The sequence below is a fragment of the Eulemur rufifrons genome, chromosome 17 (genome assembly GCF_041146395.1).
Source record: "Eulemur rufifrons isolate Redbay chromosome 17, OSU_ERuf_1, whole genome shotgun sequence".
NCBI lineage: Eukaryota > Metazoa > Chordata > Mammalia > Primates > Lemuridae > Eulemur > Eulemur rufifrons.
The window spans coordinates 7498337-7515697 of NC_090999.1; the positions used below are offsets into that span (position 1 = coordinate 7498337).

The window sequence follows — 17361 nt, forward strand, 5'->3', positions numbered from 1 at the left end:
TTATTTTCTCAGCAGTTTACGACAAAAAGAATGCTCAGAATACTCAGAACCACATGGCTTTTGCGGTATGCCGCACATTATTCTGTCTGCAGTGGACTATGATGTGAATTACCAAGTCTTTTCAGTTGGAAAAGAACTTGGTAGGGGGCTGCAATAGGATTTATGAAGCAGCTGGGCAGAGTTAGCACGAGGCCCTTCAAATAATGGGGTTGCTCCGCAATGGACATAAAATGCAGGTGTCAGCTCTTTAAATCTAGAGGTTTCTTATAGAATTATATATTTTTGTTTTCCAAAATTTCAAAACCCATTTTGAAAAGTGGTTATCTCTAATCAAGATGACTCATGAAGAATTCTCTTATGTTACTAAAGCCATAAATCAACTTAACAAATGAAAATTTTCATTAAGGTAATGGCAGCCATCGCATATGTGTTTCATTTTCTGTCTGCTTTTTAAAAATGTAAGTCATGTTTGTGGCAAAGACAGTTTTATTGCATGTGTTCACACAATGCTGAAAATATTAATGTCCAAGTAAGAGAATTTCCCGGTGGTAAAAGCATTTAGATGCACTTTTGCAGTGAAAACAAATAAAGAAGGTCAGTACAGGCAAAAGTGACCCAGAGGAAGCATTCACTAAACAAACAATAACATGTGTCCCCATCCTCCAACTCTCTAGCGATCTCAAGGATCAGCAATTTTCAATTTTTAAAAATGTCTTCTAAAAGGAACCTTTCTGGATACAGAAAGGTTTTTATTTTATTTTATTTTTTTAATTGTGAATGTAATCAAATGTTAGAGATGTCATCACTGTGTGCAACTGGCAGTTAGAAATGCCATTTGGGAAACTAATACGACCTTGTTAGATTACAGGCATTGCATGGTATGAGACTCAGGCTGCCTGCTGCAGAGCTTGTTCTGAGGCCCCTATGTGTTCCCTAGTAACCATGCTGTGTGAACACACCACTGAGAAGGGGAATGGACCACAGTGGAGGCTCAAAATGAAACTGCTGACACTCCTGCCTTGAAAATGACAATGAGAATGGTGACTGAGAAGTGCAGGCTCTGAGTCAAGCCACTGCATTCACAGACAGGGCAGATAGAGGCCGTGATACTTTTTATCCAATGTGAGAAAGTAGAAGTAATTCAGTTGTTTCTTGTTCTAACTTATTAGTTATCAAATCAGAAAACTTTTTCTTTATCTTTTTTTTTTTTTTTTTCCTTTTAAACATGGTGCCTCATGGGTGGAGGAGGGCTGGACTTTGTATTTTTCTTGTGGAGCCAGAAAACATGCCATTTTTTGTGATATTAAGCAATTTCTTCCTTTTGGTGATGGGGAGGGGGAATCAGAAATTTGTTTGCAGGGCAAAATCTGGAGAGACCAGGTTGATGGGCCTTTTCAGTCTTGCAAACATAAAGCACCGTTTTTGTTGAAGTCCTATTAGTAGTATAGGAGCTTGAATGCAATTACTCTTTACTAAGATATTGTTTTATTCTGCAACATAAATGGAATATATTAGCAAATCTTTGTCTCTGTGGAAGAATTTTATTTTTCTTAAATCTGGATTTAGATTGCCTTACTGCAAATTATTGCTCATTGTTGGTGGGGTATGAGTTTATGGAAGCATCTGTCTACTAGAGTCTGGGAGCTGGGCCAGATTATGAGGAAAGACATACAGGTGTGATGTTGACTTTCACAGGAGAACATATCTTGTCCTGGACTTGTTTTGTTTTTTTTCTTTTTTGTTTCCAGCTGGCGGACGGCGATAACAAGAGTAGCCTTGTAAGTCGCATGTCGAAGACAGCAGAGCACCTGCTAGCCTGGGTGAATTAATTCATGGAGGGGAGCTTCCTGCCTTAAACACCTACCCATAACTGTGATATCAGGAGAAAATAACTTCTATCTTCCACCTTGCTTGAGCCATTGCATATTTGGGGGTCTCTTTTTTGTGGCAGCTAACATTGCCCTAAATAATAATCTAACATTAAAATGACCTCTAAGTCACTGAATCCTAGCCCTGAGGTTTTAACTCGTGATGCCACTTCCTTGTAAAAGTGACCTCATGGACACCTCACGCCTCTGCACGCTCCTATCATAACCTCTGTAAGGACATTCATATTTTCAGCATTGCATCAACACATGTATTATGAACTTTTTGTTCACATGTTTATTATATTGTAAGAGAAGAGACCAAGTCATATTCATCTCTTCATCTCAATTGTCTTCTGGTTTCTGGCCCACAGTTGGAGATTTGAAAAATGTTTTACTGATGAAGGAAGATGTTGGGTAGATTTACTGCATCAAGTGCTTATGATTGAAGACCAGCATTCTCCACTGAAATGAACTGTGCAAAAAGGATCAAAGCCACCGCAGTTACTGATGGGCCAGCACGTTCTAACCACTTCCACAAAAGTTCTGTCAGAGTTTGAAGTGATCACATTCTCCTCTGGGAGTCTTTTCTAAAGCCAAATTAATCCCTTCATTCTGTGGCCCCCGTGTGTGGTGCTAGAACCTTTGACTCAGGGTTTATAAATGCTTATTTGTCTCTGGGACTGGAAGAACAGAATATTGAGGGGGCACGTCCTGAGCCGCCATAGCTCTGATCACGCTGTGTCAAGTCAACTCAGTTTCGATGTTAGAATTCTGCATGATTGCCCAGGTATTGAAGATGTCAGTTCCCAGGTAAGCCCATGTCTTAACACTGGGCTCAGAAGGGGTTTCATTTGCGGATAGTTTCACAACGACTTTAAGTGTAATTGGTGGCCTGGGAGTTTCCTTCAAGGACCGGTTGTGTCTGATAGATACCAAACTAAAATCAACTTAATGTATGTTTGAGCCCAAAAGGTTCACCTGGTTCTTTAGTGCTTTAAAGATTTGCCTCTCTCTCATCTCGTAGGCATGGTTGCTGATGAGAAATCTGCTGTCTTCCTTATCTTTGCATAAAACATTTTTTTGTTGTTGTTCTCTGGCTGCTTTTACAATTTTCTCTTTGTTACTGATTTTGAGCACTTTGATTATGATGCACCTAAGTATAGTTTCTTCATGTTTCGTGCGCTTGGTGTTATTTAAGCTTCTTGGATCTGTGAGTTTTCATAAATTTGGAAAATTTTCAACCATTATTTCTTCAAATTTTTTTTTTCTGTTCTCTTCTAACTTTATGTCTCCTCCCATTTGGGCACTACAATTATACATACCTCAGGCCACTTGACACTGATGATCTGTACTATTTTTTGTTTGTTTGTTTTTTCTTTCTGCGCTTCATTTTGGATAGCTTCTTGGGTTGCCTTCAAGGTCACTGATCTTTTCTTCTGCAATGTTTAATCTGCTTTTAATCTCATCCCATGTATTTTTCATATTAGACATTGCATTTTTAATTCTAGAAGTTTTATTTGGATCTCTTATACATTTTCCAAGTGTAACTTTTTAAACTTTTTGAACTCATCGAATACAATTATAATCAATGCTTGTTTGCTAATTTTAACATCTGTGTCAGTTCTGATTGATTGATTTTTCTCCTCATTATAGACTGCATTTTCCTATTTGCTTACAGAGTAATTTTCAATTGAATACCAGACACAATTTGTTGGGTGCTGGATATTTTTGCATTCTTATAGATATCTTAAAGCTTTGTTTTAGGATGCAGTTATTTTGTTTGGAAACCATTGACCCTTTTGGATCTTACTTTTAAGATTTGATAGAAAAGACTACAGCATGTTTCGTCCAGGGCTAAGAATTCCTCAGTACTGACACGAGACCCTTCTGGGTATTTCACCCGTGGCTCATTGGTTAGGAGATTTTCCTTTCTGGCTCTCAGGAACACGTACTGCACATACCCCTGTGTGAATTCCAAATTTTATTCTCTCTAATACTCTCAGGTGGAGCTTTCCTCAGCCTTGAGTATTTCCCTCAGATGCATGCACTGACGTTTCTCTGCTGAATATTCAAGAGGAATCCCCTGAGTATCTCTCGGGTTCCATGTGGTCTCTCTCCTGTTTGGCAACTCTGTCCTTTGAACTCTAGCTACTCTGATCTCCCCAGATTCCCAGCTCCATCTCCTCAACACAGCAAGTCTGCCATGCTCCCCGTGGGCTCTGAATCCTTGTGCCATGGCTTGGAGACTCTCTCAAGGCAGTGAATGGAGGCAATCATAGGGCTCACTTTGTTTCCTGTCTTCGAGAGATCACAGTTCTTCCTTGACTAATGTCCAGTGTCTTACCAAAAAACCACTGTTTCATATATTTCTCTGTTTTGTGGTGGTTGTTCTTTTTCCTTGAAGGAGGGCAAATTTGCACTTTGTTACTCCATCCTGGCATCTTGCTGGAAGTGGAAATCCCTCTGGTTCAGCTCTTTCTTCTTTTTTTTTTTTTGTTTTTTTGAGATAAGAGTCTCGCTTTGTTGCCCGGGCTAGAGTGAGTGCCGTGGCGTCAGCCTAGCTCACAGCAACCTCAAACTCCTGGGCTTAAGCGATCCTATCACCTCATCCTCCCGAGTAGCTGGGGCTACAGGCATGTGCCACCATGCCCGGCTAATTTTTTCTATATATATTTTAGTTGGCCAGATAATTTCTTTCTATTTTTAGTAGAGATGGGGGTCTCACTCTTGCTCAGGCTGGTCTCAAACTCCTGACCTTGAGCGATCCACCAGCCTCGGCCTCCCAGAGTGCTAGGATTACAGGCGTGAGCCACCGCGCCCGGCCTGGTTCAGCTCTTTCTACACCTTCACAATGGCATTCTGTAACTCAGGACGTCAGAAATCAGATTATCCAAAGATAGCGAAGAAACTAATGCCAAACTATCACAACACGGGTGTACTCTACCTAGTCGATTTGAATGCATGTGACTTCTACAACACAGATGTAGTCTGTGCTATCAGTATAGCTTCCCAGGTCTTGTAGGAAAGAGATCTCTAAGTCCTGTGTTGAGTGGGCCGATGACTTGGTTACTGCTCCAAGTCGACAGGGCTTCTCCTCATGCCCTGCTCCTTAGGTTGGGTCCATCCTTGTCCTGTTTCAGGCTGGCCATCATCTGCACCTGAGTGTACTGTCCCTAGGAGCCTGGTCATTGGGCAGAGTTGTCAGATAGCCTCTGTTTATCCCGGCCCAGTTTCTAATTCATTAGGCATGATGTTTCATGACCCATTTTCATCATAATCTTTCAAAATTCCATTTCTTTGCATTTAAGTCTTTTGCTTTAACAAGAGCAAAGACAATTCACTTTGTCTTAGATGTCATACCACGATTCTTACTTTGATCTGTTGCACTCCACTAATTTGCCCTGGTTCACTTTTTACCTGATATACTTACTGCTAAGCTATGCTACATTCAAGGCTGTTGTCCCTGTCTCTAAGGACGAGTCTCAAATTTCCCAGGTCTCTTGCATTTTTTATTCATTTGGGCCACATGGCCAGAGATTCTGTTTCCTTCTTCACTAAGGCTACATTGCTATTATGTTAGCTCATTAAATAGTAACAGATTACTATTCAAGTATCTCTCTATTCTATCTTATTTTAAAATAAATGGGCAAATAATAGACTCTTTGAGAACAGCCACATTTTAGGGGGAAAATTGACTTTACAAAGATATCTAAAACATTTAGTTTCATAGTACAGATATATTTCTATAGTTCAAACCCTGGGTTTTCATAAAGTTGAAGTACAATAGAAATAATCCATAAATGGGAGTTAGAAGAACATTCATTCACATTTTGGAAATCTTGAAACTATTATAGCCTATTGTTTTAATATTATGCCACAAACAAAATCATTACACTGTAAATGAGAAAAAGGTAACTGAAGTCCATGTTGGTTATGAAAAACATTTATCACTTTGCTTCTGCCATAATACCATTATGTTTTTCTGATGCTCATAAACCACGTAATGAGTGTTTTAAAGTTTAAAAAGTGTTTAGGGCCATTATGAAGATCTAGTTTGCTAGTCAATTTGTCACAGCAAAAGAGTGTGCATGATCTTCCCATAAAGAGGAGTTATTGTTTCAGATGATGAGGTCTATAAAAGGCTGTCTCCATGCAAAATCCTGGTGCTTTACCTCCACATTTCTGTTTTTGTTGGGTCATAAAAAGTTAAGAACACTAAAGAAATCCCACTAAATTTCAACAGTTGCTATAAAAACACATTCTTCAAACACTAGATTTTAGATGGTAACACTGTCTATAAGAAACTTGATGCCTTTTGCATCTTAAATCAATCTTTTAATTATTCAAAGTTTTTTTTCCTGAAATTGTCTTTTTTTAAGTAAGAATTTGTCTGCTTAGCTTATGTAAAATTCATTCTCAATTTTCTTGGAATTATAATAATTTATCAGTGCTTGGCTTAATGATAATCTTCTAAAATCTTCACTAAGAATTGTCCACCCTCTGCTCCATGTAATATGGCAAACTAATAAATTATATAATATTAATAGATGATGATAATGCGAGTCCCATACATGCTTGCTTATTTCTATATTGATAAGAAAACTCTTATGTAAGTATGTACATATTTATAACTACTTACAAATATTCTTTAGCAGTTAATGGCCTGGCCTAAGAACTATTCCATTTGTCTGGAATTATTAAGGAAGCAGAGCTTCTTATAAGCAAGACTGACATCCTAAAAGCCAAAATTCTACTTTAAGCATTGGGATGGAAATCTTCCTTAAACGCTTTCTATCTTCTAAAGTTGCCAGTAATAATTTCACATTTTCTTGACGGCAGAGGGTCAGCATTTTGACTATCAGTTATTAGAATATATGGGACAGCCAAGAATGGGCTCTGACAGTTTTCTTTCTTACATTCTTGCATTTAACTTTTCTAACTCTTCTGTCTTTTCTCTTTGCTGTCAGGGTATCTACTCCTCCTTCTCATGATGGATCTGTGTGTTTGCTTATTAGAGGTACTCTTCACATTTTGTAACTTGATGGGAATCCAACGTGGACTGGGAAATCCAATGATCATAGTTGTCACACTTTGTCTAAGACACAGAACAGCTTTTGTGGTGTTGACTTCGACTAATCCAGACCCTTCTGCCTCCTTCTTAGTAGTCTCTACCATCTTTAGCAGCAGAAAATTTACCAAATTAATTCCCTCTGGATATGTGGGGACAGATTTCACACTGGGGATAACGTGCTAAACTAATGTACAGGCTTGTGTACTGGAAACAGTCAGCAACATTTTATTGGCAGAAAATACCAAGAATGATTATCATGCTTCTTCCATTATTCTCATGATATAATAATCTGAAGTGGAAGAGAATATTAAAATATAAAACTAGTAAAAACTTTTTCAATTTATCTTCTTACTCCAAACACCTAAAGTCCCCCCCGTGTCTCAGCAGCTCTCCCAGCTGGCCGGGTTGCCTGTGGGACACAGAGCCTGGTAACTCACACAGGAAGTTCAGCACTGTGGAAACTGCAGAACTGGGCAGTGCTACCAAATCTGCAGCCTGCAAAGCACTGCTGAGCCTGGATGCTGAAAAGAAAGCGTTCTTGCACACAACTCCTTTCTATCAATTTTATTAATATATCGTATTGACAGCACATTGCCATCTGAATCAAAGAACCAAATAAAGGCTCCTAAAATGTGACTATTTGAGGATGGCCTGGTACATAAGATGTGCTACTAAATTCTTATTCACTGGGAGATGTTTATAAATAGAAAAGACTGCTAGCCACAAGAAAGACGGGTGGACATAGATGCTAGTTAAACTTTCAGCCAAGCACAGGCTGAGCAGTGGGTACAAAGAGATAAATGGGACTTGGCTTCTGCCTAGAAGGGGCTTCTAGACCAATTCTCTTTTACAGGACAGTCTTGGTAGCTCAGAAGGACTTATATGAAGGAAGGAATAATTGGTGACACTGATTCTTAAATTTGGTGTTTAGATGTGGCATAGTTCTTTGTATATAACATGTCTTTTTTCTCTGGCTGCTTTTTTTTTTTTTGGAATAGGCTAAATTATATTAAAATACTTACTGACTTAAATAAATTCGCAAGGGAAAATTTTATAATTTCTGCATTATTTAAACACTTTTAAGATTTTGATATCATGAAGTATTATTTGTAATTTTTTGCTATGCTTATGCTTTTTATTATTGTGGGTTTTTTTTTTAAAAAAATTCAGATTATTATGGGGGTATAAATGTTTTGGTTACATGGATTGCTTTCGTACTGCTTGAGTCAAAGTTATAAGTGTGCCCATCACCTAGACAGTGTACACTGTACCCATCAGGTGTGATTTTACCCGTCCCCTCGTCCCCCCTCCTACCTACATGATTTCCGTTGAGTTTTACTTTCATCTGTGCACATGAGTGCTGATCGGTTAGTTCCAATTTAATAGTGAGTACGTGTGGTGTTTGTTTTTCCATTCTTAGGATACTTCCCTTAGGCTTTTAAGATGTTTTTCTTTAATATTAATTTTGTGCCATTTGATTGTAATGTACCTTGGTATAGTTTCTGCATGTTTTTTGTGCTTAGGGTTCCTTGAGCTGCTTAGATCTGTGGGTTTATGGTTTTCATTAAATTTATAAAAATTTCTGCCATTATTTCTTTAAATATTTTTTTCTGTTTTCTTTCTCTTTTCTCTCTCCTCTCATTTGGTGACACTATTCACTCATACATTGGGCCACTTGAAGCTCACCGATGGCCTGTACATTTTTTTCCTTTTTTCTTTGTGTTTTCTTTTGATCATTTCCATTACTGTATTCAAGTTTATTAATCTTTTCTTCTGTATTATTTAATCTGCTGTTAATCTCATTCCGAATGATTTTTATTTCAGACATTACGTTTTCAACTCTAGATGTTTGATTTGGGTCTTTTATATAGTTTTCCTATTTCTGCTTAGCTTTTTGGACATATGGAATAGAGAGTTTGAAGGCTGAAGTCTTATATTCAAAATCTTCTGGAGGCTAAAGACATTTCTCCATTTTTAACTTGCTATGATAATGACCTAAATATTTCTCAAGGAAAATGATAATTTGTTAAAATAGACAGAAATTATATCTTAAGATGGCACCCTTATTTTGCCACCATCTAGATCTTGCGTCTCATCAGACTCATGCCTGAAGCCCATGCCTGTCCAGCTAGTGCTACAAGGCAGGGGGAGCCAGGTGGGGATTTGAAGGTGAGAGTGCTCTCGGGACGTACAGTGACAATACCTGGGCCAATATCTTGCTTCCATCTTTACATCCTACGTTGTGATTGATCTGCATGACATAGAATGAGGCAGACTTGATCTTTGTCTAAAAATGACACATCTGAGATGCAGTGAGGTACTATAAGTTGTCCAGGCTCACCATACGCAGGAAAGGTGGAGGCTGGGTTTGAATTGTGATTTAAGTCAAAGCTTCCCAGGCCATGCTAAGTTCAGAGAGACAGAGATTGAAGGGCTAGTTTAAGGAAGATATTTCCATTAGCATCTCTTTCCTAGTTGTGTAAGGCCATGTTCTGGACTTCTGTCCGGGGAAGCCCTGCTTTTGACGCTTTTCTCCACCCATCTCTGTTTGAAGGCAAGAGATGTGTCTTCACTTCAAGCCCAGCCCAACTAGAATTCTTTCCGTACAGCATTAGGGATGTCTAATGGGCACAGAAGACAATTATGTTCATTCCTAAGGTGGGTCTGTCCATGAATCAGTAGCCAGCTCTGTGGGAAGAGTTGTCAGGGGCTGGGTCCCAAGAGCGGGGATGTCACACCTGAGAAAGAAGGAAGTGCTGCAGCTTAGACTGTAGCAATGGATATGACGGATGACAGAGAGTGAGAAGAGTGACAAGAAGGCAGACACCAGAAAGTATGAGCAAAAGGGAGGGTGCGGTTACATGACGATGCTGAGGTGAGTGCGTGTGACGCCCACAGCACTGAGCTTCCGAAAATTATCTGGAGCTATGTGCCAACATTAACGTGGTTTTAAAGAATATAAATGTCAAAGAAGAGTGACTGATGAATATCCCAAATCCCAGGATTTGATATGAAATGAATGGGCCATGGATGGCCGAAGTCCAAACTTTCTTGGTATTTTCCGCACACCCCCTCATTCTTCCAAGAGGTCACATCCAGGCACATTAGCTCATGTAACTGTTAGTGACAAAATTCAAGAATTCTCTGCTGTGGTGACTCTCTTTCTACCCAAAATCAGAGTGGTGAGAATTTTCTGTGAAAATCAATCAGGGACAATGTCAGTTTATAAGGACTCAGAGAAAAAGGCCTTCTTAATCGTCTTTCTAATCATATATTTAACATTTTTGCCAAAGACAACTGAAAATACTACTCTTCTCTGTAAGCCCATAATTTATAAATGCAAGGGGTTCTTTTCTTTGGGGTCTGGGACCCGGTACAACATTTTAAGTGCTCACATGTGGTTTTATACAGGGTGTTTGGGTATCAACTCCCTCAACAGTTAACGATAGTGCTGGGAAAACGTCAACATGTTACAATCTCCCCTGAAAACAAAATAGCTCCGCTACATAAATAGAATGGAAAACATTTCACAGCATTTTCAATGACTGTACTCACATCTATTCCTCTCTGTCTGTAATGGTCTTCAAGGACTCCTGAGCCCTTAAGAAGAATTTTTAAAAGGCCTACCTTTCTAAGTCCAACAGTACAATATAATTGGTTTTTCTATAACATCCTTAAAATCTTTATTAGAATTGCATTTCTCAAAATTGGACTTGTATTATTTTCTGAGGACTTGCTCACAATTCCAGATTTCTTTTTTATTGTAATGAACTGGCCATACCTTCCAGCTCCCTGCAGCCAAGTTCTGCAGGGCGCCTGCCGCCCCTTCCAGCGTGTCTGGATTTGAGCACTCAGAGAGCAGTGTGAGGTAGGGTTTGACTATTGATGGGTGCCACAGCATCTGGATCCCTTTTGGTGGTTCAGCACAGTCTGGAAGAGGTCCTACTCCATCCCACTGGTGAAAGAAAAATGAGAGAGTAAACATCTTTAACATCGTCATGCTTCTCAGTATTGCCTTCTGCAAACATTGCGGACAAAAACAAAAGCAGGGTATAATACATTTGGTGGCCACTGACTGCATGGAGGGTATTGCATCAGCAATTTCCCAGGGACCGCCAAAAATAGGAGAGCCACTTCTGCCCACCGAGAGCTTATGATTGAGGATGGAGGGGGGTTTGGAGCATGCACATAAGTGAAGGTAACTAGCAGAAGAAGGGAATAAGCTCCTGGAGAATGATTCTAACAAACTGCTGTAGGAAGGACAGGGAAGAGATGGAGTGATTCTAATTGGACAGGGTGAAAGAAGGCTAAAGGTCAAGGTAGCATATTTTAGAGTTAACACACTACAGGTGTTGCACAATAGTTACCATCAATCAAATGCCCGCACTTCTTACAAATAATTAGTAACTGTGATAAATTTCTATATAATTTGTAAAACACATGCAAATTGGCTACCATTGTTACATCTAACAGATGACAGAATGAATGAAAGAGAGAAAATTGTTATGGTTTATTAGACACACTGACATGAGTTATAGGCAATTCTAGATTGTATAGCACTCCTGATAGTTAAATTTGCTTTGAATTGAATCTAATGAATAATGGGAGAATGTGTAATTAAAAATTAATTACACATAATTTTAAAATTATGGTTATATGCACAAAGGAATACCAGTCAACTATTAAAATTGATAGTTATGAAGACTACGTAGCAACTTGGCAAAATGATAATAAATGTTAAAAGAATAAAGCAGGATGCAAAGTACTATGGAGTTTGTGCTTTATTCAGGTAAAATACATCATAAAACATCCGTAATGATCATAGAAAAATTAATAAAATGTTTGTCTTTCGTTTTTTCTATACTTCACCTTTTCTGTTCTATTATTTCTATAATATAAAAATATTAAAAATATAAAATAATGATTCTTATCCGTGATTACAAAAAGCCTTTGTCTTTTGTGAAAAATAAAGGCAATGAGTATAACAAGGATAAAAATAAAATATACTAAGATCAGAAAAAGTATGACCATATGCACTTCTCAGAAAAATCACAGTAAAATAAAACAAGTTCATTAGGATTTTAGGTTGAGGATATTAAGCTATTTAGCTTGTGTTTATTAATGATTACTTAAAAATAAATACAGTCAAATGACATACACTAAGCTTTCCTGCAGATATTTATGTACCTAGATATAGCTGCATGGGTGTATATATATATATATGTATATATATATATATCTGTATAAATAAGAAAACAAAGCTATATTTCAGAATCTGATTAAGTTCCTTAGTTCTGAAAAGTTTACTGGAAGAAAATACATGCTAATTATATCCTTGAAACATAAAAATGGAAAAGTTGATAGAGATACTACATGTAACGTTATTTAACTGTCACAAATAATTTCAAGAATTTTATTTTTTATTTCCCCAGAGAAAAATTAAAAACTCATGTCTTTTTTTTCTCAGTAATGATACAGCTTAGTTTAAGTCAAAGCTACAGCTCAGAGATGAATGACATCCCACGGACGGATGTTGGACATCCCATTAAAGGTCATTTTCAATGTGTGTGTCACTCAATTTTAACTCTATAACAAGGACACTCAGTGTGGGAAGCTTCTTGTTCTTTTAACCAAAGCCATGTCTCATTCAAAGATGACTTTGCACCTGTGAATAGCCTATCAATAAAACCAGGACATCTCTTTTAAATTAAAAAAAAAAAAAAGTGAACCGGCCCTGTCACATTGCTCCTAGTTCATTATTGGAGCCTGGCTCGCTGCACTGAATAGCAAGCCAGCGCTAGGAAAGACGGCAGTCATTCTGTAGGTTTGTCAGTTTCAATGATGCAGCAGTAGCAACACTGGCTTCTCAGAGGAAACCAGTTTGGGGTAGTGAATCTGTCTGCCAGGGTAATAGGAAATGGAAAATTATTTCATTTGGTTTTTGTTTGTTTCATTTTCTATTTTGTCATCTCCTTAAAAATTTTAAGCAATCATTTTTGTATAAAGATCTAATAATATTCAGAAAAATCAAAATATGAAGTTCCCCGCACAACGTGGATGGGTTTTCCTCCCCTGGAAGAGCTAAGGCAACAGCAGGAGGTCTGCAGAAGTGGCATTTGCATGCTCATTACGTGGCAGCTGAAGTAGAAAAGCGGGGAGAGTAGCTGTGTTATCTTTTGCAGGGTTTCATCTTGTTCTCCTTTTCTAACTTCTGCACAATAAAGCAGGATAAATGGTTAAATCAGTAGACAATTTTCTTCTGCTCTGACATATCATCCATGTAGCTCTTAAATACCTTTTATTACAATCTTTTCTTAATGGCTACAGAGAGAATCTGAAGGAAATAAAAGGGCGACTGATGTGAACACAGATAATCTTTGATGGCAACTAGAGATGGAGTTCAAAGGGGATTCTTTGCTATTTCAGCACATTGATGGCACCCGGCATGTTGATACTGAAGCAAAAGAACTATTTCAAAGCCAGTCAATGTAACCACCAGACCTTTATCTGGGTACTTTACTCAAACTTTTATTGAGTTAATAGGGGGAAAAATATCAATTATCCATTAAAAATAGATCTTCATCACCTGTAAAATGACTGGAAGTATTCTTTAAGAGCTGGGTTAACTTACTTGACATTATTTTGCCTAGCTAATCAACACCAACATGACAGTAGGGCAAGGATGAGGTCAGGATCAGACTGAATTAGATGAAACAGTTCTGCACGTGCAAACTTTTAATGCTAATCTTCTCTAGAGTGAGGACCCATGAGAAATCACAAGATATGCAACTCTTTTACCAAAGTGGAAATACATCATTTATAAATTTAAATATAAGATGCCACTGTCCTAAAATTTCTACAAAAATGTACATTACTTGAAGGCAAGCATTGGCTAAATATTCAACACAGAACACCATACAGCTCTTTAGTCCTTAAGAACACATAAGTAAACTTATAAACCTTGTGCAAACTGGGTTTGTTTAGATTTATTTCTTGAGGATATAGTACCAAAAATTCTTTAGGAGCTTGAAATATAAAAATAATATATTAATATAAAGTATCAAACTGTTATCAAGTCAGGAGAGAGGACTTTCTGCGTAATGAAGAAGGAGTACAACCAAGGAGACAAAGCATTTGCAGGCAGCTAACGGGGAAAATGCCAGTAGCGCATTTTTTGGTTATGTTATCTGCATTATTACCAAGTTGTCACACACACGCACACACACACATACACACACACATATATACACATATCAGTGTGTGTGCTTATATATCTCCATTCCTCTAGTGGCAGTGTAGAAGTCAAGCAAAAATATAAAAGGAAAGAAAAAGAAAGGAGAAAGGCATGTGTGGTTTAAAAAAGGTTTTTTTTCCCCCTGGGTTTCACTTTGTTCTATCTTGGGGGAAATTTTCAATGAAAATTCCTTCCTCCTCAAAGTTTTACTCCTGATGCTTGAGAGTTAAATAAATGCTGCACGATTTTGTGCAAATTTTTCATTTTCACTGGTTACATTACAGCAAATAAAACTTGCAAAAGTTCTAGCGCCTCTTGATTCTTAAACGTATCACTTAAATGTGCAAATTATACTTTATGCAGGTCATTCATATGCTGTTAAACAGAAAAAAAAGCATAACATATGTTTTTAGCACTAAAGCTCCTCTTATTCATTGCCTTATTTATAGGAATTTAGAATTTTACACATATATTTAGAGTTCATGAAACTCCAAATTGCTGGGTATGTAACCAGAGTTTGGAGAATTTTTTATGGATAACACAGGAAGCACTAAGAAAATTTCTTAGGAGGACCCTTTAGATACACCATCACCTCTCTTCCAGGAAGCTCTGCTGTGGCCAGGCTGGCAGTATCATGTACACTGGGGATTGTGCTGACAACAGATCACAGAACAACACAACAGATTGATTTTTGCCACTCCAAATAGTGCCTCACTCAATAACATTATTATCAGCACTTTTCTTTGCAGGCTTCAAATGACTGCATGGCTAATATCAATAAAAATCAACCAACAGTTTCTATCATTCAATTTCTAAAACTATATAGAATTGAAAATATGTATTCTCTCATTAACAAGATAATGCTCAAAATCTTTTTGGAAAGGAAGGGAATAGAAAGCTTCCCTAGTTAGAAGCCAAGGTGCTGCTGAAATTTAAACGTGATGCTTTTTCATACAGTCACAGTCGGCACACAGAAGACATAAAGCTACTGTAAAACGTGCTTAGGGGCAAACAACCTAAGTGTTGGGGATGTGTTCAATTGTGCAGGTGAAAAAAAAAAAGAAAGAAAGAAAGAAAGAAAGAAAAAAGTCTTTCTTTGGTCTTGCTTTAAATACTTGTGTTTCCCTGTAGGGCTTAAATTCTATTTAAAAGATTTCTGTCTCAGTTGGTTTGAGGATGGAATAGTGAAAGCCATTTGTTCCTTATATGAGAAGATGATGTAAGTTATGGATAATAGCCAGAAAGTAAAGATTCTTTACTTTATATTAAAAAGAAGAGACTTTGTAAACATCGGGTTCTTTAAGGTAGGGAGACCCACAGGACTTCTCTAATTACTGCATTCATAAAAGCCCCCACTGGATGAGAAGAATTGCAAGACAATTTCAGTTCCTCCCTCTGAGCAGGCCTGAAACTGTCCCGGACTCTGATCTCCAATGCCCTGGGCTGGGAACCATGGAGATGCCAATGAGAGGCAGTCAGGATGCAGGGAGAAGGATTTTTATTCCAGGAGAAGTGCTAAAATACACAGCGCCTCTTCCCACATGTCATGGGCTTGATATAGTCTCAGCCAGGCAAGTCTACATGAAAAAAAAGAACTTTTACTGCTGAGCTGTATCTTCAGAACATAAACAGAAAAGGCTGGCTTCACCAGTGGACTGCATCTGTATTACCTAGATTTCTGTACCAATCAAGGAGTATCACAGCCATTATACATGTGCAGGCTCACTTTCATTTTTTAAGAGATTTCAGTGAAATAAATAACAGACCAGAGATAATGCCAGATAAAGGGAGTGAATGGGCAGCAACAGGGAAGTATTCTGACTCTAAGAGCCCACTCTTCCCTCCCAGGGGAAGTCACACATTGCGAGATGTAGGAAGAGAGGATGGCTCTAAGTAGGTAAACTGTCAGGGAATGTTCTTGCAAGCAGGGTTTGGTTTAATTAAGCTGCCGCCAGCACTAAGGACTTAAAAAAGCAACAATCAAAACCCAAGTCCATCCACTGTCTGACACTCTTGCTTGGCTTGGTTTGAACAGTGGAGTCACTAATTGATTCTGCCTTTCCAGTGTTTTGGGGCCATTTCCAGCTTTTGTGGGGGTAGAGGTAGGGGGATAGAGGTGATAGGTATTTAAAAACTCCAATTAACTGTGAAAAGCCAGAAGAGAAATGATTCTTTATGTTGATTCTTGGGAATTTCAAAGCAAAGGGTCGCTCTCCTGTCTGAATTCCCCCAGGAGCTGTTCAGAAGCCGTTTCTACAGCTGAGGCTGAGGCTGTGCAAAGCAGGGACAGAGGTGATGGCTAATTAGCTGTATTTATGTGGCACTGCATTGTCTCCAGGCTCTCCTTGCAGAAGATAGGAGGGTTTTGCACTGGAGAGATTAGAAACCCACATTAAAGAGGCAGGATGGGGGTTCTCTGAACAAAGCATCAGAACAAAAGAGATTCAGGGACCGCCCTGCTGATTTGCCTCCTTGGGTGCGGGTGCGGAGGGGCGGAGTGGGCAGGCTTCCCTCGGGAAGGTGGGGGAGTGAGGCTGGCCATGCTGCCTACGCCACGGGCTGGCCGTTGTGCTGTGCCCCACAGGGGAGTGCTGTCAAGGAGGCCCTGCATTACCGGACTCGCCAGCCCCTTCTCTAAGTCACTGTGACGGAACCAACCGGGACACCACTAATGCTCACCTAGTGTTCTCTCTGCTCCTACCTTCCCATTACATCCAGGGAAACCTAGGCCATGGTCCTCCTCACGACCTGCCTTCTAAAGGGGCTTTGTCCCTGACATGCCAACCTCCTTCAGATAATCCTGTGGTCTTGGTTGGTTGCTTCGATCTTTGGTGATATGTCCCTCAAGAGACAATCCAGTACACTGGTCTCAACCAGGGTAATTACCCCCCGAAGGGGACAAGTGACAATGTCTGGAGACATTTTTGGTTGTTATAACGGGAAGAGAAGGTGCCACTGGCATCTGGTGGGCAGAGTCAGGGATGCTGGTAAACATGCTACAGTGCACAGGCCAGCCCCACAACAGAGAATCATGTGGTCCCAAATGTGACCAGTGCTGAAGTTGAGAAACCCTGGTCTAGTGGTATAAGACACAGAGTTTTGGTGGTGTGCAGTGCTGAGTGACAAAATGTAATTAAAAAATCTAAATGAGATAACTGAAGAGTTTTAAGTCTGTGAACTCACTGAAA

At 38.9% G+C, this 17361-nt stretch overlaps 1 protein-coding gene across 8 annotated transcripts in view; it reads right to left on the reverse strand.

Moving 5' to 3' along the window:
• The window catches only part of CTNND2 (catenin delta 2), an 826820-nt gene that overhangs the window by 106545 nt on the left and 702914 nt on the right, over nucleotides 1-17361 (reverse strand). For all 8 annotated transcript variants that reach the window (XM_069491984.1, XM_069491978.1, XM_069491981.1 and 5 more), the window contains one exon: nucleotides 10721-10894. In XM_069491984.1, the coding sequence (XP_069348085.1) occupies nucleotides 10721-10894 (174 nt within the window). The remainder of the gene's footprint in view (nucleotides 1-10720; nucleotides 10895-17361) is intronic.